Source organism: Molothrus ater, chromosome 12 (assembly GCF_012460135.2).
Source record: "Molothrus ater isolate BHLD 08-10-18 breed brown headed cowbird chromosome 12, BPBGC_Mater_1.1, whole genome shotgun sequence".
Classification (NCBI taxonomy): Eukaryota; Metazoa; Chordata; class Aves; order Passeriformes; family Icteridae; genus Molothrus; species Molothrus ater.
This window is the reverse complement of record NC_050489.2, coordinates 20,323,624-20,344,596: the sequence shown is the minus strand read 5'-3', so window position 1 is coordinate 20,344,596 and position 20,973 is coordinate 20,323,624. Positions and strand designations below refer to the sequence as shown.

The following is a 20,973-nucleotide window of genomic DNA, read 5'->3' as shown; positions in this document are numbered from 1 at the left end:
CCTGCTCTAACTCCTCCAGAAGGATGTGACAGGCACGAGATCACGGCCACATGCAGATCCTGTTCCCTGGAATATTTTCTTTCATCTGTAATCACTTCATCAAAAGCCATAAATCAGTGAGGGGAGGCTCCAGCGTACAAGCGCGGCTGCAATTTGTGCCTTCCTGCCCAGTGCTTTGTTTGGCACATGGAACTCCAAAGCTTTTCCTGAAAAACTGATGGTGACACCACAGGAGGACTCAGTGAAACTGGAAAGTGAGGCCACTGCCATTCCTGGTCCTGCTTCCATCATCCCTGCTTCCTCTCTGTTTACTGGAGATGATTCAGGGAGCAAAGCAGTGGGTTCATTTTTGTATTTTCTCTGGAATTCACCGTTCCAGGCTTGTTTTCCAGTCCTGGGTGCTGTTAACACACTGCTGGCTAAGGCAGACCCTGAAGTGGTGAGGGAGGGAAGCCTGGATTGGGATGCCAATGCTGTGCCCTCCCCAGCTCCAGAAACACGTCAGGAATTGTCACCTTCTCCAGCTCTGCTCTTGTGACATCTGTCATGCCACCACCTCATCCAAACCCTGCCAGGAACCTGCAGAGACCTTGGGATCTCAAATCTGCCAGGTAGGATGGCAGGTGATCTCCTGAACATCAAAAGGGGTGACACCTTCCCCAGAGGGCACTGGAGGGGGAGATGGCAGCCCAGAGGGACACGGACAGGAGGCAGAAAAAGGAGGCATGGGGAGTTTTCCCAAGTGAGACCTGGCTTGGCCAAGGCAGGTGGTTCTCGAGTGGCTTTGTCCTGTTGTCTCATAGAGGAATCTCACTTTGCTTCCTTGGGAAACAACTTCAGGACTCTCTTTCCTGACCTTTGTGTAAAAATGAGTGAAATTACTCTAAATCCTAAACTTGTGCAGGGCCAGCGGGATCTGCTGAAGTGGTGGCACATGTGATGGAGCCGTGTGGATCACAGAGCTCCCTGGCACCCACGGGATTTTCTGCCCAGAAGAGCAAAGGCAGCCTCTGAAGGGCTGGGGCAGGACTGGTCTCAGCTGTCCCTGGGGATGTCGCATCCTTCAGGGCATTCCAAGCGTGTCCTGCTCCCACCCTGCTCCCCAGGGCAGTCCCCCCGCCCCAGGTGACCCTTCTGCCTCACACAGATTATTTTTATCTTCCTTTGTTTGCCAATATCCCTCCCAGTTTTTCTGTTTTCCATCTGACACGCGGATTTTTTCCCATGTGTGTTTCCTCCTGTCCTGGCCTGGGCAGAGGGAAGGGAGGATCCCAGATCACCTCATGCCAGAGGAATTTTCACGTGCTTTTCCATCTTAGGTGAGAGAGCCTCCAGGACAGAGTCAGGAATGTCCCCTGGGCCGAGGAGTCACCCCATGATCCAAGGATCAGCTCCCAGTGCCTTCGCCTCCAGGCACCACTTCTGCTTGGGAATTAGGGAGCTCGCTGGGAAGACAGGACTTGGAATTCATTATCCCGGTCTGAGTGACTGTGGGACAACCCATGCCCCAAAATCCTGCCCAGGGTCTCGGTTTGCTGTTCCAGGTGAGGGGGATCGGCAGGAGGCTGGAGCACAGAGCACAGGAGAGCGGGGTTTGTTTGGAAGACCAAAAAAAAGGCAAAAAACCCGTGCATGCACAGGCAGGGCGGCACTGCCAGCTCCGGGTGACACGAGTTTAACACACCCAGGCCTGCTCAGGTGACACACTCGCTCAGGGGTCTCAGCACTTACAGGTGGGCGTTTCGCTGCTGTGGGTGCCGTGGGACGGGCAGCGGGCCGACCCCGAGCCCGCAGGCACCGGCTGTGTCCCGGGCTGTGCCCCCGGCTCTGCCCCGGGCTGTGCCCCCGGCTCTGCCCTCGCCCGCGCCGCTCCCGCTGCCCTTCCCGCCGGGGCCCGCCATTCCCCTCCCAGCCGCCAGAGGGCGACAACGCTTAGCGGCGGCTTTGGCTCGGTGCACGCCGGGAGCTGTAGGCGTAGCTGAATTGGCGCGGTGCACGCCGGGAGCTGTAGGCGTGGCTGAATTGGCGCGATGCACGCCGGGAGCTGTAGGCGTGGCGGAGTTTGCGCGATGCGCGTCGGGAGCTGTAGGCGAGGAGCCCGCTAGATAAGGCCGCGCGCCGAGGGTCCTCTGGTGTCGTATTGTTGTCGTCACTTCCGGCGCGCTGGGGCCTGGCGGGATGGCGACGCGGCGGCCGACGCGGCGGGAGCGGGACCGGGACACCGAGGGAGACCGCGACCCTGAGCCTGACCGGGCCGGGATGGCGGCGCTCCCTGAGAAGACCGTAAACCGCTGGGTCCTGCAGTTCTACTTCCACCGGGCCATAGAGGCCTACCGCTCCGGGCGCAACCGGGATTTCCGCCAGTTCCGCGACATCATGCAGGGTGCGCGGGGCCGGGCCGGGGGCGACGGGGCCGGGCCGGGCCGGGGGCGGCGGCGCCCAGAGCGCTGCAGCCCTGACCAGCCGTTTGTCCCACAGCGCTGCTCGTGCGGCCGCTGGACCGGGAGCCGGACATGGCCCAGATGCTCCGCATCATGCAGCTGCTGTCGCGGGTCGAGGAGGGCGAGAACCTCGGTAGGCGCCCGGCCTCTCCTGCGGGCTCTGCGCAGCCCCGGTGCTGCGTTGCAGCCCGCTCTGCTTCCCCTGTCCTGTGTCCGTGTCCCCGCAGCTCCCGGAGCTGTGTCCCTGTCCAGAGCCGGGCCCTGGGCTGGAGCCCTGCAGGTCCCCGCGGGTGAGGGGTGGCTCCTCCTGTCTGTCTGTCTCTCTGGGGGGCTGAGAGCAGCATCCGGGGCTGGCAAACCCACCAGCCTGGTGACTCTGCTTTGCCTCAGGGCTTCCAAAATGCTGCCCTGATTCAGGGCTGGGCACCTGGGACTGCCTCCAGTGCTGCCTCCTGAGTTTGCCGTGGCTGCTGGGGGGGCAGGAATTGCAGTTCAGACACTTGGTAGTGCCTCAGCCCGGCTGTGGGGTTTTGTGGCACACCTGCGGGGTGGATGGCTGCTCCCGTGCAGGTGAATAACCAGCTCTCTGCAGGGAAGCACCGTGACCCCTCCCCAAATGTATGGATGCCAATTCTTACAGATTGCACCTTTGACAAGGAGTCAGAGCTGACCCCCCTGGAGTCGGCCATGCTGGTCCTGGACTTCATCCGTGAAGAGTTCTCTGTGGCAGACAGGACGATGGAGGCGGTGCAGAAAATGGTGAAGGAAGCTGTAAGATCTCTTCCTTTCTCAGTAAATACATGGTGCAGCTTTTGCCTCGTGTGGGTGCTGGTGGGAGCTGCCTCACGTGTGGGGTTCCCTCATTGTCTGCAAGCTCATACCTGCAGTGATGGGGAGTTCTGAGTGCAGCTGGCACTGAGCTGCTCCTGTGCCCTGCTTCAGTCTGTCCTTGTTGTCCTCTGTAGGCTATTGTTGTTTGTATCAGAAACAAGGAATTTGAAAAGGCTTCTGATATCGTCAAGAAGCACATGGGGAAGGAGCCCAGGAACCAAGTGAGTCCATGCTGGGATGAAGTGGGAGCTGCTGGTGTGTCCAGAGGGGGTCTGATGTGTCCTGGGAGGTTTGGGCTGAGGAGGCCAAAATGGAAACAATCCTTCTGGAGTGCTGGTCCCTCAGTGCTGCATGTTTGGGTTGGCACCTTGGAGCCCCCTCTGTCACTCAGCTTTCCTCACACACCTTCGTGGGCCTTCCAGACATCACCATTTATCCCTTGATGAGCCTCCAGCTCAGCTTCCCAGCAGGTTCTGGGAGCAGCAGGAGTCCCCATTCCTGTTCCTGCAGGCAGTAGGGATCTTGGGCACTGCAGGCAAGGAGAATTCCTGAAATAAGGTGGTTCTGCTGCTCCTTGGTTGCTGTCCCGTTCCTCTGGCCTTTTCCCAGCCTCATTTCGGTGTTAACTGGTTGTGCCTGGAGAATGCCAAGCAGGAGAGGCCCAGTCCTTGCCCACACCCTCGCTGTGGCTGGCACTGATTGCCCTGTCCCTGCCCAGAGAGTTCTCACCTGATCCTATGAATCCTTCTCCAGAAGAAGAAAAATGAGTGGCTGGCTGTGATCCGGGAGAAGAATCCCTCTCATCCAAAGGTCAAAAACTTCTCCTACGAGGAGTTCCAGCAGAGCATCTTTGAGTTCCTGAGGGGCTACATGGACGACTCGGAGCCGGCGCTGCTGACGGTGCGTGCCCTGCAGCACCCTAAACCTGCAGCACTCTAAATCCAGCCCCTTCCTATGGGGTTTATATGGTCAGAGAAGCTGTTCCATCCATGGAACGCCTTTGGGAGGGGATAAAATGGAATGGGAGCATGAGGAATCGTGTCTGTAATGTGCTGTGCTTTTTCTGTTTTCAGTTATTGAAAAAGACTTTGGACTCGGAGCACACCAGCAAAGCAAAATCCTCGCTGGGGACCTCTGAGTCTGCAGATGGGCTGAGGGACCAGGCAGCAGCTCCAGAGGCCCCAGCAAGGGCAGAGGGCCCAACCAACTCTCCAGAGGCCCCGGCAAGGGCAGAGGGCCCAGCCAGAGCTCCACAGCTTGCAGGAGCAGCAGAAGACCTGGAGGGAGCTGCCAGCCCTGCAAAAAGGGCAGCTGGTCCCACAGCAGCTCCAGAGATGATGGAAGAAGCTGGTGGCTCTGCAGCAGCTGTGGAACCTATGGAAGTAGCCACTGATCCAGCAGCCACACCTGAACACTTACCAGCAGCATATGATGTCCTGAAGGGCACTCCTGAGCCCATGGAAGTAGCTAAAGAACCAGCAGCAGCCCCAGAAACCCCCAGGGTGTCCACCAGGGAATCACCAAGGTGGGCACAGCAGTCTGGCTCTAGATTGTGGATGCAGTTGGCCTCAAGGTCTCTTCCAGGGGGAAATCCCCTGTGTCAAGGCAGCTCCTAATTCCCCAAATGCCTGCCCAGGCCAGCCCAGAGGTGGATCCTGGGGAAGGTGTTGAGTTTGGGTCGGTTGCTGACAGGAAGTGCTGCAGTGACAGGGAGGGGCAGTGGCTGCTCTGGTGGAGCAGCACTGGGAAGGGCAGGGGGCAGTGGAGCAGGAAGGTGTGTTCTTCACCTGGGGCGCTGTGCTGTGTGGGAGGGAGTGCTGGAGGGTTGGGAATGCCCTCTTCCATGGATTCGCACTGCAGGGCCAGGAGTTGGGGATGCCAAGTGGCAGGCAAGGCTGCATTTTGGGGCAGCAGAGCTCCCTTGGCAGTTTCCCTACAACCCTCCTGGTTGTGTTTATTTTATAGGCAGCCCCCTGGAACTGTAACCTCGTGTGGGATTTCTGTTCTGAGAGAAGCTTTCAAGATCCTGTCGGACTCCGGGGACTCGGACGCCCTTTTCACCAAACTGGACCAAACAGACTTGCCTTCCCCCAAGCAACTGTCTCCTTCTGTATCCCACAGAACCAAGAGATGCAGAGAAGTGGAGAATCAAGCTTCTGAGACCTCAGAGCCTCCTGAAATACCCCATAACATCAAAAACTTGTTCAGCATAAGCAATCTGATCGTGGAGTTGGACGGCTCGTCCAGCAAGTCGAGCGAGTGCCCCGACTCTTCCCAGGAGCACGTGGTCTCTTCTGCCTCCAAACCTGCTCCCAAACTGCCTGATGAGCCCTTGTCTGCCCAGAGTGAGAAGTATGAAGCCCCTCTTGTGTGCTATTGTCTGCTCTGCCCCCAGACTTGTCTTGCTGGTGTTGGTAGCCTGAGCACCAAACCCTGGCCCTGTGTCCCAAGATGAGTGTTGACCTTGCCTGCCAGCCTGTGTGGAACTGGGCACAGCAAACCCTCTCTTGCCCGTATGTTTGGCTTTAAAATTAATTATGGGTTAATGAAGAGGAGAAAATATTCGGGTCCTGCTGCTAGTGAGGTGCTGCAGCTGGTTCCGGCAGGTGATTCCAGTACAAGGAACACATTTTTCCACACTTCTCCCACCTTCAGCATCACTGGCCAGAGTCTGTAGGAGCATCCTTCTCTTGCTTCCCACCTCTTAAGAAATACAATGTCCAGGGGCTGGCTCTGCTTGCTTGGTGGCCCTGCACCTTCTGAACCAGTAGCCAAAGTAAACCCTCACCTGATTTCAGGTCTTTCCAAGGAAGGTGGAACAGCTCCTGTGGCACAGAGGAGAAGGACAGCTGGAGTGATGAGGATGAGCTCTTCGCAAATGCAGGTATGAGAATCCCCCTGGCAGGGATTACCTGTGCTAATGCTGGCAGGGGGTCACTCACAGGGGTTCTGCTGCTGCCTGGGTGGCTGAATTTTGAAACCAGAAGTCCTGTGGAAAGGCTGGGATAAAGGAATTGATTGGGGTGTATTGCTGTCACAGGGCGCTCTGACTGCACAGCTCAAGGCAGCCTCTCAGGGAGGTCTGTACCTCCCAAATTATGGGAAATGTAACTCTCTCCCTTGTTTTCCAGCATCACTTGAGAAAAACAAAGCCTCCAACAACTCTGGCTCCAAGAAACAGGTATGTGGAGCCTTAGGTGCTTCTAGCAGGCCCTGCAGTGGGGCAGTGTCCCTACAGTCTCCATGATCAAAGAGGCTGGAGCTGGGCCTGTCCTGCCTGCAGGGCACTGGGAATTTGCCTTTGGTTAAAGCAAGGTTTGCCAAATTCCCTCATGCTGAGGTTGTTGTTCAGCTGAGGGACGCGCATCTGGCAGCTGTTACCCAGGAGCAGGTCCCACGTTGGTGCCACCAGGACCTCTCCTCCTGGCCCATAGGAAGGCAGCTGCTGCACCACATCTGCAGTGCTGGGGTGTTGTGTCTGCCTTCCCTGCTGCTCCTGGCACGGCTGATGAGGGCAGCAGGCTCTCTGCCATGCAGCTGCTTCCTTGCTCTTCGCAGAAATGGACCATGGAGGAGAGCGAGTGGATCAAGGAAGGAGTGAAGAAGTACGGGGAAGGGAGGTGGAAAACCATCTGCCTGAAGTTCCCCTTCAGGAACCGCACGTCTGTGATGATCAAGGACCGCTGGCGGACCATGAAGAAACTGGGAATGCTCTGAAGTTGGGAGCCATGGGACTTTTGGTTTTTGGACCTGTTTGTTTTTTGGAAGCTGGAGCAGAGTGCAGTCTGTGCCAGCGTGGGAAGTCCCTCTGACACCAAACCCATGGCAGGGGAACCCAGGAGCTTTGTGCTCCAGCTGGATCTGCAAAGATCAGCGTGCTGCACATGGCAGGGGCTGTGCAGCCTCTCAGCATGAATCTAGATTGAGACTTCTTGTCCACCTGGCCACTGCAGCCTCTGGAATGAATCCCAGCTGTTTGCTCTGCTCAGGTGTGAGCAGAGGATGATCTCATAGGTGACTATTTTTGTGTTTATTGTCTGTTCACTGAATCACTTGTTTCAGCTGTTTGCCATCACTCCCTTGTGGAACAGGCAGCACTGAGTCCCAGCACTTCTGTGGGGAAGAGATCCAGGCAAGAGGATCTACTTGGTTTTTTTTGGGGGTGTTTTTTCCCCATTAATGGGGACTAATGTCTGAGGAGAAATTCCTTCCTTCCAGCTCTGAGGCTTTAAAAAGCTAAAATTACTTTGTGTTTCAGTACTTGGAACTGTTTGTTGTTTCCATGCTAAAATTTTTAGTTTTGTCTGACTTTTGTCATGTTTTCTTTGAACTTTTCCTGGTAATACCCTTGCTGTGTATGAGCTCCAAGGGTGCCACATGTTCCTGCCTTCAAGTGCCAAAGCTGGAACAGTCATTTGTAAAATAAAGATCCTTTTTTGTTTAATAGCAGGAGTTGTGAAAGTGTGAATATCTGCCTCGTGGATGGAAATGCAGCAGAAGGGCATGGAATGTGGGGCTCTCCCTTGCCCTCTGGGAGAGCTGGGTCGGGAGCAGCACTGCCCTGGAGCTGTGACATGGTGTACATGGGAAACAGGAGTTTCTGGGTTAGGTCAGGGGTGTGATACAGGGGCACTTGCTAAATTTAGTTTCTAAGTTTCTCTTGGCTGCTGTTCAGCCCAAGCCAGGGCTGGGAGAAGTCTTGTCTAGGACCAGCTGCTCCCCCTCTGTCCTTCAGCTGCAGGTGCTGCACTGAGTGTCCCTTGTCCCCTGGCTGTGGCCATGCATTTTCCTCCCCTTCCATAAATCCCTTCCCTTGAGAGCCCTGGGCACAGGAGCACCAGGTCAGAGATGTGAGTCACTGCTGGCCAGGGAGGGGCAATGCCAGCTGGGGGTGCCCTGGTGGCAGGAGCTGTGTCCTGTTCTTGCCTTGTCCAGGGCAGGCTCCTGCCCTGGCAGTGCAGGTGTCTGAGCTGCAGCTCACACAGATCACCTTGAGCCACGGCTGCCGTGCTGTGGTTAATGATTACCCCGTGCCTCACACTGCCCTGCCCTGCCCTGCCCTGCGTGGGGAGCCAGTGCTGCAGCCCCGGGAAGCAGGAGGATGCTGCTGCTGCTGCTCCTGGCTCTGCTGGGCCCCGCTGGCTGCCCCAGGACAGAGCCCCTGAGCGGTGGCTCCAGCCAGGAGCCGCTGTTCCGCGGCGCCGACCGCTACGACTTCGCCATCGTCATTCCCGCCGGCACCGCCGAGTGCTTCTGGCAGTTCTCACACCAGGGAGGAAACTTCTACTTCAGCTACGAGGTGGGTGATGGGGACGTGTCCTGGGACATGGCTGACACAGCCAGAAAAAGGCTGGGCTGGCTCCACCCCGTGCTGGTCCTGTGGCACATGGCATCTCAGGGACTGTGCCTTTCCTAAGGCAGTATTGTGGAATTGTTTGGGTTGGAGGGATCTTAAAGCTCCTTCCATCCTCTGCCATGGGCAGGGACGCCCTCCACTCTCCCAGATTGCTCCAAGCCCTGAGGGTTGACAATTGCAGGGATGGGGCAGCCACAGCTGCTCTGGGCACCCTGTGCCAGAGCCTCCTCACTCTCACAGGAAAGAGAATCTTCCAAATATAACCACCCTAATCCCTATCCATCATCAATCCCATGCATTTTTTTAAACTACCTGGTTTAAGCCCATGAAGTGGTGCTGGGAGCTCTGGCATTGTTGGAAGCTCTGCCCTTCACTGCCTGGCCAGAGGCTGTCGCACAGCTGAAGGTGCTGGCACAGCGAGTCCCTGAGCTCTGTCCCCTTCCCAGGGAAACTTCAGCACTTTCATCTCCTGTTTACACTGGGCTGGCTGAAGGAGAGCCAGGGCATGGCTGTGCCTGGCAGTGGCAGCTTTCCCCCAGCTCTGTGCTTGGCAGAGCAGCCCCACAGGAACACGTCCTCAAGGCTTGGCACAGCTCCATCCCCACACAACAGGACCCACGGATCCCCCTCGGGTGTTCCCTGCCTCCAGGTCCAGCGGGCGACGGGGATTGGCAACAGCAGAGCATCCTGGTGACAGCGAGTGACCCCAATGGCTTCCAGCTCGGAGTGTCCCAGGACGTGCGAGGACAGATCAACTTCCTCACCAAGGACACAGGTGAGCCCCAGCCCCTGCAGCAGCTCTGAGCCCGCCCAGCCAGGGCTTCCCAGAGCAGTGATTGCTCCTGCGGGGGCAGGATGAGGGCTGAGTGCTCGGGATGTGTCTGCCTGGGGCCCTTCCACCAGGGACCAACTACCCCCTTCCCTCTGCAGGTTTCTACCAGCTCTGCCTGGACAACCACCAAAACCACTTTGGCTTAATGCAGGTGTATCTCAACTTTGGTGTGTACTATGATGACTTCAACATGGAGCACAAGCAGCCAGCAGAGAGGAAGGAGCTGAACGACACCCTGGAGGCAATTGGGGTGAGGGTCAGGGTGTCCCAGCAGAGCAGGGATGGGCATGTCCTGCCCACTGAGCAGGGCCTTTGCTCGGGCTGAGCTGCAGCACTGAGCCCCAGGGGCAGCTCTGAGCACAGCTTTGCCTCTCCTGCAGGCGAGCATCCAGAAGCTGCACGTGCACACCTTCCACATGTGGCGCTTCTACAACTTTGCCCGGATGAGGAAATGGGCTGACTCCTTCCTCCTGGAGTCCAACTACAACTATATCAACTGGTGGTCCATGGCCCAGAGCTGTGTCATTGTCCTCTCTGGGGTGCTGCAGCTCTGCTTCCTCAAGCGCCTCTTTCATGCACAAACCTCGGGCAGCCAGAGGTGCTAGAGCAGGGCAGGGACCGCCCTGCAGAGCCAGCTCACCTGGCTGCCACTGTCCCACCACAGAGCAGGAGCAAAGGCTGGATTCTGCTTCCAGGAGGAGGCTGGAGAGCTTCCCCTGCTCCTGCCTCAGCTCTGGCCCTGGCATCACCCCAAGAAAATCAAAGGCCACACTGTCACCTGAGTTCTGTGGGCTGTGTGGGTTTGTCACATCCCTACCCACTGTGTCTTAATGGGCCTTTTCTACCAAACTCCCAATAAAGGAACCCGTCACATCCCTACCCACTGTGTCTTAATGGGCCTTTTCTACCAAACTCCCAATAAAGGAACCCTTGGCAGAGGCCGGGGAACAACTGCTGCCTGCTAAAGCCATCCAGGCTCTGTGAGACTAGAAGCTGCCGCCCCCTCCCTCCCTCCCCTGAAGCTCATATTCATTCTGAGGCTCCCCCCAACCTCATCAGTCCCTCCAAACATGCCCCAGTGCGTCACATTCCCCACAGAAGGAGCGAGGACTGACTCCCCCTGGACCTCAACACCAGACAACAGGCACTGAAAAAAGGATCAGGCTTTATGTGACAGGGCTGGGGCCAGGGCCCTGTCCTGCTATGGTGGCAGCAGCCCCCTGAGGGCTCTGGGGCTCTGTGCTGGCAGCTGCCCACACTTCCCTCCCACTCTGGGTGGGCTTCCCATACCCACGGTCCAGGACAAAGTCCATGCCAGCCCGGAGCACTCACAGACAGAGCACGAGGGTCCCTGGGGGTCCCCGAGGGTCCCTCATGTCAGCGTGTCCTCATTCCGCACGTACTCCCCAACGTCAGCTTGGTGGAACACCACGATGGCCAGGGGGTCAACCTTGCGGCACTCCTGCGTGGACTTGGCAGCCACCCCAAAACCCTGGGGGTGAAGGGGACGTGAGGGAGGGTCTCCCATCCCCTATCCCCCCTCAGCCCTGGCAGGGCCCAGGTGCTCACCAGTGGGACGTCGGCCATGGAGTACACCACCACACCCTGGTACTGCGCCGTGCTCTCCGTGATGCGGCCCAGCCCCGACTTCAGCACATGGTTCCCATAGAGGAAGGACTGCTCGGAGCCTGGCTTCACCCACACCTTGTACTGCAGAGAGGGACAGGGCTGTGAGGGGCCGTCGGGGCTGTGAGGGACCGCAGGGTGGGCAAGGGCCGCTCGGGGCTGTGAGGGGCTGCAGGGTGGGCAAGGGCCGCTCAGGCTGTGAGGGCCATAGGGCTGCCCGGGGCCGTGAGGGGCTGCCTGGGGCCGCTCCGGGCCGGGACCCACCTTGGCGTAGGGCGCGAGGAAGTCCAGGGCCGTGACGCTCAGCCGGAACTTCTGGGACTTGGTGAACTTCCCGAAGCAGGTGCCCGGCGCCACCAGGCTCTCCCGGGGCACGCTGGCTGCCAGCTTCAGCAGCTTCTCACTGCGGGAGTGGGGCAGTGCTGGGCTCGGCCGGGCCGCACGGGGGAGCGGGGCACTGCTGGGCGCGGCCCGGCATCACCCCGAGCGGGGCAGTGCTGGGCACGGCCGGGCCGCACCGGGACCGCCCGCTCCCCGCCCCGCCCGGCACTCACCTCAGGTAGTACACGCGGTCCCGGTGCAGGCGGAAGCAGTAGGTGCCATCGGGCCGGTCCACCAGCAGCTGGATGTTCTCCCCGATGCTGCAGGACAGACCCGTGAGCCCGGCCCGGCCCGGGCCCTCCTGCCGCTGGACCGCCGGGGCCCGGCCCTCCCGCTCCGCCGCCCGATCGCCGGTGACACCACCCCCTCGGTCCCTTTGGTCTCCCCGTTCCCCGGATCCAGCCGGCCCAGCCCTCCCGGTGCCCATCCCTTCTCCATGCCCGGTCTCGCCCGATTCCCGGTGCCCATCCCTCCCGGTCCCCTCGGTCCCGGCCCCTCACTATTTCCCGAGCTTCTCGAACACCGCCCGCGTCTCCGCCTCCGTCAGCGGCCGCATCTCCCGCGCCGCGCCGCGCACGCGGGGCCGCCGGGGCCGGAAGTGCCCGGACTGGAACCGGCGGTAGCGGAAGTGACGGACCCGGAACCGGCGGGCCCGGAGGTGACGCGGCGGCCGCGGCGATGGCGGCGGCGGCGGCGGAGGAGGCGCGGCTGCTGGCCTGGCTGCGCGGCCCGGCGGCGCCCGGCGGCCCCGAGCTTGCCGCTTATGTGTCGGAGCTGGCGGCGCTCGGGCTGGCGGAGCTGGGCCGGGAGCCGGCGCGGTTGGCGGCGGAGCGGGCGCGGGTCGGGGCCGAGACGCGCCGCCTCGCCTTCGAGCACTACCGAGCCTTCATCCGCTCCGCCGAGTGCACCGGCCGCGCCGGCCGCGGCTTCGGCGGCATCGAGAGCCGGCTCGGCAGCCTGCTGGAGCGGCTGCCCGCGCTGCAGGACGCCTGCCGGTGCGGGACGGGTACCGGGCACGAGGAGCGGCGGGCAAGGGCCGGGGATGGGCTGGGCTGGGGACCGAGAGGTGCGGAGCCCACTGAGGGTCGGGCCGGCTGGGAGCGGCCGGTGCGGGTGGGAGGGTCGGACCCACCCGCTGCAGGGAGGGCTCTCCGCTGATGCCATCCCGGCCCGCAGGACCTTCATGCGCGATGCCGAGGCCATCGCCTGCAGCCGGCGCATGAACAGCCTGACCCTGAACCGGCACACGGAGATCCTGGAGATCCTGGAGATCCCGCAGCTCATGGACACCTGCGTTCGGAACGGCTACTACGAGGAGGCGCTGGAGCTCACAGCCTACGTGCGCAGGCTGGAGAGGAAGCACAGCAGCATCCCCGTTATCCAGGTGAGCCCTGCGCTGTCTTTGCCCCGTGACTGAACCCCGTGTTATCCCACCCTGTGCTCCAGGTGACCCCCACGCTGCCCCGTGTCTGTACCTGCCTGAAGGCTCTGTGTTCCCCAGGGCATCGTGGACGAGGTGCGCCAGTCGGCGCAGCTGATGCTGAACCAGCTGATCCAGCAGCTGCGCACCAACATCCCGCTGCCCGCCTGCCTGCGTGTCATCGGCTTCCTGCGCCGCATGGACGTGCTCACCGAGGCCGAGCTGCGCGTCAAGTTCCTGCAGGCACGGGACGCCTGGCTGCGCTCCATGCAGGCCTCCATCCCCGACCACGACCCCTACGTGCACATCACCAAGACCATCGAGGCCTGCCGCGTGCACCTGTTCGACATCGTCACCCAGTACCGCGCCATCTTCTCGGACGAGGAGCCGCTGGTGCCGGCCGAGGCGGCGGCGCCGGGCGAGGGGGCCATCTTCCACAGCTGGGTGCTGCAGAAGGTCTCCGAGTTCCTGCGCACGCTGCGGCGCGACCTGGAGCGCGGCGTGGGCGGCCGGCTGGACTCGCTGCTGGGGCAGTGCATGTACTTCGGGCTGTCCTTCAGCAGGGTGGGCGTGGATTTCCGCGGGCAGCTGGCTCCCCTCTTCCAGCGCGTGGCTGCCGACGCCTTCAGCAAGGCGGTGGAGGAGGCGGTGGAGAAATTCCGGGAGGAGATGAATTCCTACACGCTGATCTCGGCTCCGGCCGCGCTGGGGGGTGGTGCAGGAGTGCCGGTGCCCACAGCCCAGCCTGGGACGCTGCAGCCCCCCATGGTGCTGCTGGACTTCCCACCCCTTGCCTGCTTCCTCAACGGGCTCCTCGTGGCCTTCAATGACCTGCGGCTCTGCTGCCCCATCGCTCTGGCACAGGACATCACCGCCTGCCTGGACAGTGCCCTTGGTGAGGTGAGTCTGGGGACGGAGCTGGGACTTGTCCTGGGAAATCATGGGCCAGGTTTGTTCTGAATTGGTTGGGAAAGCTCTGAGATCATCCGGTCCAACCATTCCCCCTGCACTGCCAAGGCCACCCCTAACCCATGTCCTCAAGTGCCACAGCTGTTAAATCTCCCCAGGGATGGGGATTCCACCACTGCCCTGTGCCAGGGCTGGATAACTCTCCTGAAGAAATTTTCCTAATATCCAGCTTAAACTTCCTGTGGTACAACTTGAGGCTATTCTTGTCCTGTCCCTTGTACTTTGGGAGCAAAGCCCAGCCCCACCCTGGCTGCCCCTCCTGTCAGAGAGTAGTGGAAGATGAAAAGGTCTCTCTCAAGCCTCTTTTTCTCCATGGTAACCCCCCCCCCCCCCCAGCTGCTCCTTGTGCTTCAGCTCCTTCTCCAGCTCCATTCCCTTCCCTGGACACACTCCAGCCCCACAATGGGTATCTTGGAGTGTCGCAGAACTGACCCTCGGGTTCCAGGTGTGGCATCACCAATGCCCAGCACAGGGAGATGGGTGCTGCCCTGGGCCTGTGGCCATGCTGCTGCTGGTACAAGCCAAGTGCCATTGGCCTCCTTACCCACCTGGGCACATGGCTGTCATCAGGTAACCCATCTGCCTCTCTCTCTCCCCAGGTGACCAAAACCATCCTGGCTTTCCACCGTGCTGAGGAGGCGGCTTTTAGTGGGCGGGAGCAGGAGCTCTTTACCCAGTTTTGCACAGCCTTCCTGGAGGACCTGCTGCCTTACCTGAACCGCTGCCTCCAAGTGCTTTTCCCTCCAGCACAGATTGCACAGGCACTGGGTGAGATCTCAGGGTTTGGTTTTCCTTGTGGGGGGGGGACACCCATGGCTTCCCCCTGGCACTGAGCGGGCCCTGTCCTGCTCTTGCCCCCTCCGTGGGGTCTCGTTGCCCACAGAGCCCCTGACCCCTCTCTCCCCATCCCCAAGGTGTCCCCCCGACGCAGCTGCAGCGTTTCGGCCGCCTGGGCCGCATCGACGTGGCCGCTCTCAGGGAGCCGCTGGCTTTCCTCCTTCCGCCGGCACCGGGCGAGGAGGAGCCGTCCCCGGAGGCCGCCCCGGACCCGGAGGGGGAACACGCGGCCGTGCCCACCGAGCCCGCGGAGAGCCCCTCCGGGGAGGCTGCGCAGCCGGGTGCCCCGGTGCCCACGGGGTAGCGGGGCTGCGGCCCCCGGTGTCCCCGCGGAGGCGGCCCGGGGCCGCCAGGGGGCGCTGCGGCGGGGCGGGTGCGCGCGCACGCGGTGCGCCATGGCGGTGGCGGCGGCGGGACGGGCCCTGCCGGGACGGGCCCTGCCGGGACGGGCCCTGCCGGGGCTCCCGCTGCTCCCGGCCCGCGCCTGCGAACACGCGGCGGGCTGGGACCGGCGGGAGCGCTCCTACTGGCGGGCGCTGCGGCGCCGGGTGCTGGGCCCGCCCGTGCCGCCGTTCGCCGCCCCGGTGCAGGTGGGAGCCCCGGTGCTGCGCGGCGCCGCCGCCGCCGTGTCCCCGGAGCAGCTGGGCGGCCCCGAGCTGCGGCGGCTGGCGGCGGCGCTGGCGGCCGGGCTGCGGGGCCGGCCGTGCCTGGGGCTGAGCGCTCCGCAGCTCGGGGTGCCGCTGAGGGTCTTCGCCGCGGAGCTGCCGCCCGCCCGCTGCGCCCGGTACCCGCCGGCGCTGCGCCAAGCGCACCGCATCGAGCCCTTCCCGCTCCGCGTCCTCGTCAACCCCGCCATCCGCGTCCTTGACACCCGCCTCGTCACCGGCCCCGAGGGCTGCGCCAGCGTCCACGGCTTCTCCGCTTACGTCCCGCGGCACTGGGCCGTCCATGTCTCCGGTACGGACCGACCCACCCTGCCCCGGGTGGGACCCCGCAGCTGCCCCTCCCTCGCACGGGTCCCTTAATTCTCTGATGGGTTCCCAGCACTCTCACAAATCTCACCACACGCAGGTCCCCCACTCTCACACAGTCACCCTGTTCTCTCACATCTCCTCCCACTCTCACACGGGTCCCCCTTTTTTCCCCTAATCAACCCCCAACCCACGGCTACCCCGGGTGCAGGCGTGGACGAGCTGGGGGTGCCGGTGAGCTGGGAGGCGGTGGGCTGGGCCGCCCGGATCATCCAGCACGAGATGGACCACCTGGATGGGATCCTCTACATCGACCGCATGGACACCCGCACCTTCACCAACGTGGGCTGGATGGAGCTGCTGGACTGAGCCTGGGCAAAGAACCAGTGCATCTCTGGGGGCTCCCACTCAGCTTTATTGCAGCCAATACAGACCTGTGGCCTCAGCCTGGCTCCGGCCCTTCCTGCCCATGGGTGGGCACAGGGAGGCAGCCGCGGTCCTGCCCACGCTGCCCTGGGCACCAGGAATTCCTTGTGGGTCTAGGAACAACCTGCTGCCAAGGCTGTGCAGGGGAGGGGCAAAGGGGGGATCCTTCCCTCTGGGGCTTGTTTGGGGCTCATGGTCACAGTGTGGGCACAGCACAGGAGGCACCGGGATGGGGCTGGGGGGTAGCAAGGCTGAGGGGAGCCCAGGGGCTGCACAGCACAACGGGTGTGGGCAGGTGATGCATCAGCTGGCGGCTGCTCCATCCAAGCAGCCCCCTGTAGGCACAAATCCCTGTCTGGGATGGCTGGAGTGCGAGGGACCCCCACCCCCCTGGGACAGGCAGAGGCCTTGGCTCTGGGTCAATGTATTTTGGGGTACAGGAGGTGGGTCTGGGCTGAGCCCCCTGGTGTGGGCAGAGCCTTGGGGAGTGGCTGGGCACCAGCTGAAGCACTCAGATTGTTTTTATTTTCATATAAACAAGACAGAACCCAAAGCAGCATTAAGTTAAAAAATAAAAAAAGAGCAGGAAGAAGAGTGGAGCGCAGCCAGGGAGGGCCCCAGCTACCCAGGCCATGCTCAGACCCACCCCGTGTAGTGTGAGCCCCGGGCCATGTCCCCGCAGTGCAGTGGGGCAGGAGTGAGCAAACACCAGGCAGTTTGGCACCGGGGAGGGGGGCACTGCCCCAACCCCACAGCCCCCGTGCCCCCCCGTCAACCTTCCTGTCCAAAGTCCTCCGTGAATTTCTTCACTTTGAGGAGATCCTCGGCATTGACGGTGGGGCGGGTGGTGGCCAGCGAGCGCAGCATGTCTGACTGCAACACAGGTGGGTGGGCACGTGGCTCAGACCAGGCAGGGGCACGGGACAGGACCCCCATGGCAGTGAGGCACCTCTGCCCCATGGCAGCAGCACTGACCACAGGTGGGAGCTGCCTGGCAGACCCAAGGCCCTTTCCTGTCACCCAACCCTCTTCTAGTGGGGTAAACTGGGGGTTTGTGTCCATCCCCAGGAGCCACAGCCCTGCCTGGCCCTCGGCCTGGAAGACAAGCAGAGAAGTGGCCAGGCCAAAGCCATGGAGGGGACACTTACCATGCAGACAACAGGCTCCATCAGCTTGTCACTGGGCACCTCCATCCAGGTCATTTCATTAGCCCCAGGGTCCCCGGGCGAGCATGGCGTCAGGAGATCATCCACGATAGCATCAGGGGTGGTGCGGGAGGGGCCACGGACCTGCACAGAGCCAGCGGCACGTGGCACAGAGCTGGGGGGGGGACAGCAGCCACAGTGCCCTCCCCTCCCCAGGACCACCCCCACTCACCTTCTTGAAGTGTGTGGCCGACTGCACCTTGCGCACGGGCTGCATCAGGGCGTCCCTGACGATGATGCTGATGTCGGCCCCCGAGTAGCCGTCGGTCTTGCGGGCCAGCTCCTGGATGTTGGCGTCCGTCAGGGAGTGCGGGGTGTTCCCCAGGTGCAGCCGGAACATCTGCGCCCGCGCCGCCTCCTCGGGCAAGGGGATGTAGATCCTCTTCTCGAACCTGGGGGCACGAGGGGTGAGCCCCAGTTCCAGCCCTGCTGGGGGGCTGCCACAGGGGCTGCATGTGGGGCTCACCTTCTCCTGATGGCCGAGTCCAGCACCCAGGGGATGTTGGTGGCACCCAGCACCAGGATCCCGTCGCTGCTGTTCCCCACACCTGCAGGCAGATGGCTCAGAACAATCTCCAGGGATTCTCTGAGTCCCCAGGTCCTCACTGCCTCGTCCTGCTCCCACCCATCCCTGGCACGGGCCCCCACCCACCCTGCATCTGCACCAGGAACTCGGTCTTGATGCGCCGCGCTGCCTCGCTCTCGTTCTCGTTGCGGGAGCCGCACAGCGAGTCCACCTCATCGATGAAGATGATGGAGGGCTTGTGCTGCCTCGCCAGCTCAAACAGGTTCTTCACCAGCCTGGGAACAAAGCAGGGGATGGGGTCCCCGCTCAGAGACCCTCCTCAGCAGCACGAGGGCAGCCCCACGTTCCTCCCATTCTGAGAACCCCACGCTGGCAGCAAGGGAAGTGCCACACCAGGGGCTGTGCAGCCCTTCAAGGGACTGTGCTCCCCCCTGGGACCCTGCTGAGGATTAAAGTAAATCTAATTACAGGGTATCAGAAATTATTAATGTAGAGTTAAGTTTAATTATTACTTGCTCACAGCTTGGCAGGGTGGGCTCTCCTCAAAGCTCGCTGTAGTGAGCTGTAAATGAATTCTGAGCATGGACAGATGGGAAACCTTCAGGTAAGAGCTGCAACTCTGGAGGGCCCCAAAGCTGCCCCAAGAAGGAGCATGAGAGCAGTTAATTAAGACAAGGAAACAGAATCTAGTTAAGTGTTAGAAGACCCCAGCTTAAAGTCGCTGTTGGACTGAGGGGCCTGAAAAGATGAGGGGGCACAGGCTGTGAGGGAAGAGGCCCAGAGATTGCTTTGCTCAGATTCCCTTGCTGAAGGCACCAGCTCCCAATTCCTTAATAGCCCCGTTACTGGGGTCCCCTGATGCTGGTGGCCCCTGCCCCAGCCTGGCTGGCCGGAGCACAAGGAGCCAGGCTGCGGCCAGGTCCCTGCTGCCAACTTACTTCTCACTCTCCCCCAGCCACTTCGACGTCAGGTCAGAGGATGACACAGAGAAGAAGGTGGAGTTGTTGGCCTCAGTGGCCACAGCCTTGGCCAGGTAGGACTTGCCAGTGCCAGGCGGCCCAAAGAGCAGGATCCCGCGCCAGGGCGTGCGCTTCCCTGCAGCAGAGACCGGGGTCAGCCCCATGCTGGGATCACCCACGGAGGGGTCACCTCCTGCACAGCCCCTTCCCACCACCACGGCCTCACCTGTGAACAGGTGTGGGAACTTGATGGGCAGGATCACAGCCTCCTTCAGGGCTTCCTTGGCTCCCTCCAGCCCGGCCACATCGCTCCACCGCACGTTGGGCTTCTCCATCACGATGGCACCTGTGAGGGTGTGACTCTGCTCACATGGCCCCACAGAGATGGGCACAGACAGCAGTGAGAGCCAGAGTCCCTGCCCACACCCCCAGTCCCGCCTCCCCTCAGCACAGCAGCTGTTTGGGGCGAGCAGCCCACAGGAACACATCCCTGGGCCCCAGTCCCACAGCCTGTCCCCCTCCCCACAGCCACCCCTGACAGGGCTGTCGGTGAATCCCTCCTAACCCCAGAGCGCTGAACCCATCACAGCCTCTCTCACCCATCAGCTGCTCCTGCAACTTCTTCTTCTCAGGGTTCTCGCCCTCGCTGTCACTGTCACTCCTGGGGACAGGGGATAGGGCTCAGGAGTGGGACTGGCACTGGTGTGGCAAGGGCGGTCCTGCCAGTTCCGTGGCCAGACAGGGGATCCCTCGCCCCCCCGTCCCCCACGCACCCCTTGTTGTCATTCTGTGCTTCTCGGACAGGCCTCTTGCCGTGCCGGTCCTTGCCCCGCAGGTACTCCTTCAGCTTCTCCGCCCGGTCCAGGTACTGCATGCACTTGGCTCGGATGCTCTCCTTGGCCTTGTCGCTGTGAGCCTCATCTGCAGGGACCCGCAGGCGTCACCCGGAGCCCCCCGAGCGCCGGAGCCCCCGCGCCCCCGGCCGCTCTGTCTCACATTTGATGGCGTGCAGGAAGTACTCCACGGCGTGCTGGTACAGCCGCAGCGCCTCCTCGTAGTTCTTGGCCCTGTCCTCCTCGGTGGCTTTGGTGACCAGGTCGATGGCTTTCTGCGCGGGGGGAGCGCCGTGAGCACCGGGGCCCGCCGGGGCCCTCCCCGCCGCCAGGGGCCGGGCCGGGCCCGCCCGCACCGCGGCTCTTCCGCCGCGCCCACCTCCCTCCCCACCGCGCCGGCACCGGGGCTCAGCAGGGCTGGGCGACCTCAGCGGGGCCCAGCACCGGGGCTGGGTGAGGCCTTTCCCCGGCCGGCACGGCGCCGGGCCCCGGTGAGGCCTGTCCGCTGGGCCGAGCGGAGGCCCGGGGGAAGGGGGCGCGGTGTCGGCGCGGCCAGAGCCCCAGCCCCGTCCCGGTGCCCGCGGTCGGTACCTGCAGGGTGGACGTTGTCATCGCATCGCCCGGTGCGGCCGCTCCGGCGGCCCCGGGACGGCGGCGGCGGCGGCAGCGACTGCGGCTGCGCCCGGCCGCGCGCCCCCTGCCGGCGGCACCGCAACCCGCACCGAGCGGCGCCCGGTGCGCGCGGCGAGCCCCGCCCACTGAGGGGCGTGGTTTGCTGAGGCCGCGCCCAAAGCTATTTATGTCATCGTGTGGGCGTGGTTTTACTGGTCACGCCCACTAAGACTCCGCCCCAGAGACTCGGAGTGCGCGGGAACTCCCCAAAAACACGTGAACAGGTGGGGGAGGTGTGTGTGTGTTCGTTCATGAGTGTTTACATGTGTTTGTGTGTGTTCATGTGGGTTTGTGTGTGCGTTCGTGTGTCTGTGTGTGTGTTTACATGTTCATGTGTGTCTGTGTGTGTGTTCATGACTGTTTATGTGGGTTTCTGTTCATGAGTAGGTTCTGTTCATGAGTTTATGCAGGTTTGTGTGTGTATTCATGAGTGTTCACATGTGTTTGTGTGTTTGTGTTTATGCATGTGTATGTATTCGTGTGTCTGTGTGTTTACATGTTCTCATGTGTCTGTGTGCATGTTCATGACTGTTTATGTGGGTTTGTGTTCATGAGTGTTCACGTGTGTTTGTGTTTACACATTTACGTGTGTCTGTGTTTGTGTGCGTGTTCATGAATGTTTATGCGGGTTTCTGTTCATGAGTGTTCATGTGTCTCTGTGTGTGTTTACATCTTCACGTGTGTCTGT

General features: G+C 61.7%; 5 protein-coding genes across 6 annotated transcripts; 3 read left to right on the top strand and 2 right to left on the bottom strand.

Annotated features, from left to right (window-relative positions):
- The first annotated feature begins 2,162 nt into the window (after positions 1 to 2,162).
- TERF2 (telomeric repeat binding factor 2) lies at positions 2,163 to 7,721 on the top strand. 2 transcript variants are annotated; one of them, XM_036390506.1, is made up of 10 exons: positions 2,163 to 2,383; positions 2,479 to 2,574; positions 3,082 to 3,212; positions 3,407 to 3,493; positions 4,026 to 4,172; positions 4,346 to 4,797; positions 5,238 to 5,624; positions 6,071 to 6,156; positions 6,404 to 6,453; positions 6,831 to 7,721. In XM_036390506.1, the coding sequence occupies exons 1-10, from the start codon at positions 2,179 to 2,181 to the stop codon at positions 6,987 to 6,989; spliced, it is 1,800 nt and encodes a 599-aa protein (XP_036246399.1). In that variant the 5' UTR covers positions 2,163 to 2,178; the 3' UTR covers positions 6,990 to 7,721. The 2 variants fall into 2 exon arrangements, with proteins under 2 accessions (XP_036246399.1, XP_036246400.1); XM_036390507.1 differs by having other exon boundaries at positions 2,164 to 2,383; positions 5,394 to 5,624.
- Positions 7,722 to 8,373: 652 nt separating this feature from the next.
- On the top strand, positions 8,374 to 10,065 carry TMED6 (transmembrane p24 trafficking protein 6). The gene is given in 5 exon segments (XM_036390523.1): positions 8,374 to 8,571; positions 9,278 to 9,308; positions 9,311 to 9,403; positions 9,559 to 9,710; positions 9,841 to 10,065. Coding segments are annotated over 5 exon segments (699 nt in total).
- Positions 10,066 to 10,605: 540 nt separating this feature from the next.
- On the bottom strand, positions 10,606 to 12,067 carry NIP7 (nucleolar pre-rRNA processing protein NIP7). Its single transcript, XM_036390319.2, has 5 exons — positions 11,968 to 12,067; positions 11,641 to 11,727; positions 11,351 to 11,489; positions 11,030 to 11,170; positions 10,606 to 10,952 (listed from the first exon to the last, which is right to left on the bottom strand). The coding sequence occupies exons 1-5, from the start codon at positions 12,021 to 12,023 to the stop codon at positions 10,833 to 10,835; spliced, it is 543 nt and encodes a 180-aa protein (XP_036246212.1). The 5' UTR covers positions 12,024 to 12,067; the 3' UTR covers positions 10,606 to 10,832.
- A 78-nt stretch (positions 12,068 to 12,145) lies between these two features.
- Positions 12,146 to 16,109, top strand: COG8 (component of oligomeric golgi complex 8). Its single transcript, XM_054516188.1, has 7 exons — positions 12,146 to 12,462; positions 12,644 to 12,851; positions 12,969 to 13,787; positions 14,456 to 14,624; positions 14,771 to 14,994; positions 15,047 to 15,650; positions 15,876 to 16,109. Exons 1-7 carry the CDS (start codon positions 12,146 to 12,148, stop codon positions 16,031 to 16,033), a joined length of 2,499 nt encoding a protein of 832 aa, XP_054372163.1. The 3' UTR covers positions 16,034 to 16,109.
- A 484-nt stretch (positions 16,110 to 16,593) lies between these two features.
- Positions 16,594 to 20,291, bottom strand: VPS4A (vacuolar protein sorting 4 homolog A). Its single transcript, XM_036390370.1, has 11 exons — positions 20,205 to 20,291; positions 19,777 to 19,888; positions 19,554 to 19,701; positions 19,380 to 19,441; positions 19,007 to 19,126; positions 18,760 to 18,916; positions 17,948 to 18,096; positions 17,762 to 17,843; positions 17,468 to 17,687; positions 17,239 to 17,379; positions 16,594 to 16,963 (listed from the first exon to the last, which is right to left on the bottom strand). Exons 1-11 carry the CDS (start codon positions 20,223 to 20,225, stop codon positions 16,862 to 16,864), a joined length of 1,314 nt encoding a protein of 437 aa, XP_036246263.1. The 5' UTR covers positions 20,226 to 20,291; the 3' UTR covers positions 16,594 to 16,861.
- Between the last annotated feature and the right edge of the window lie 682 nt (positions 20,292 to 20,973).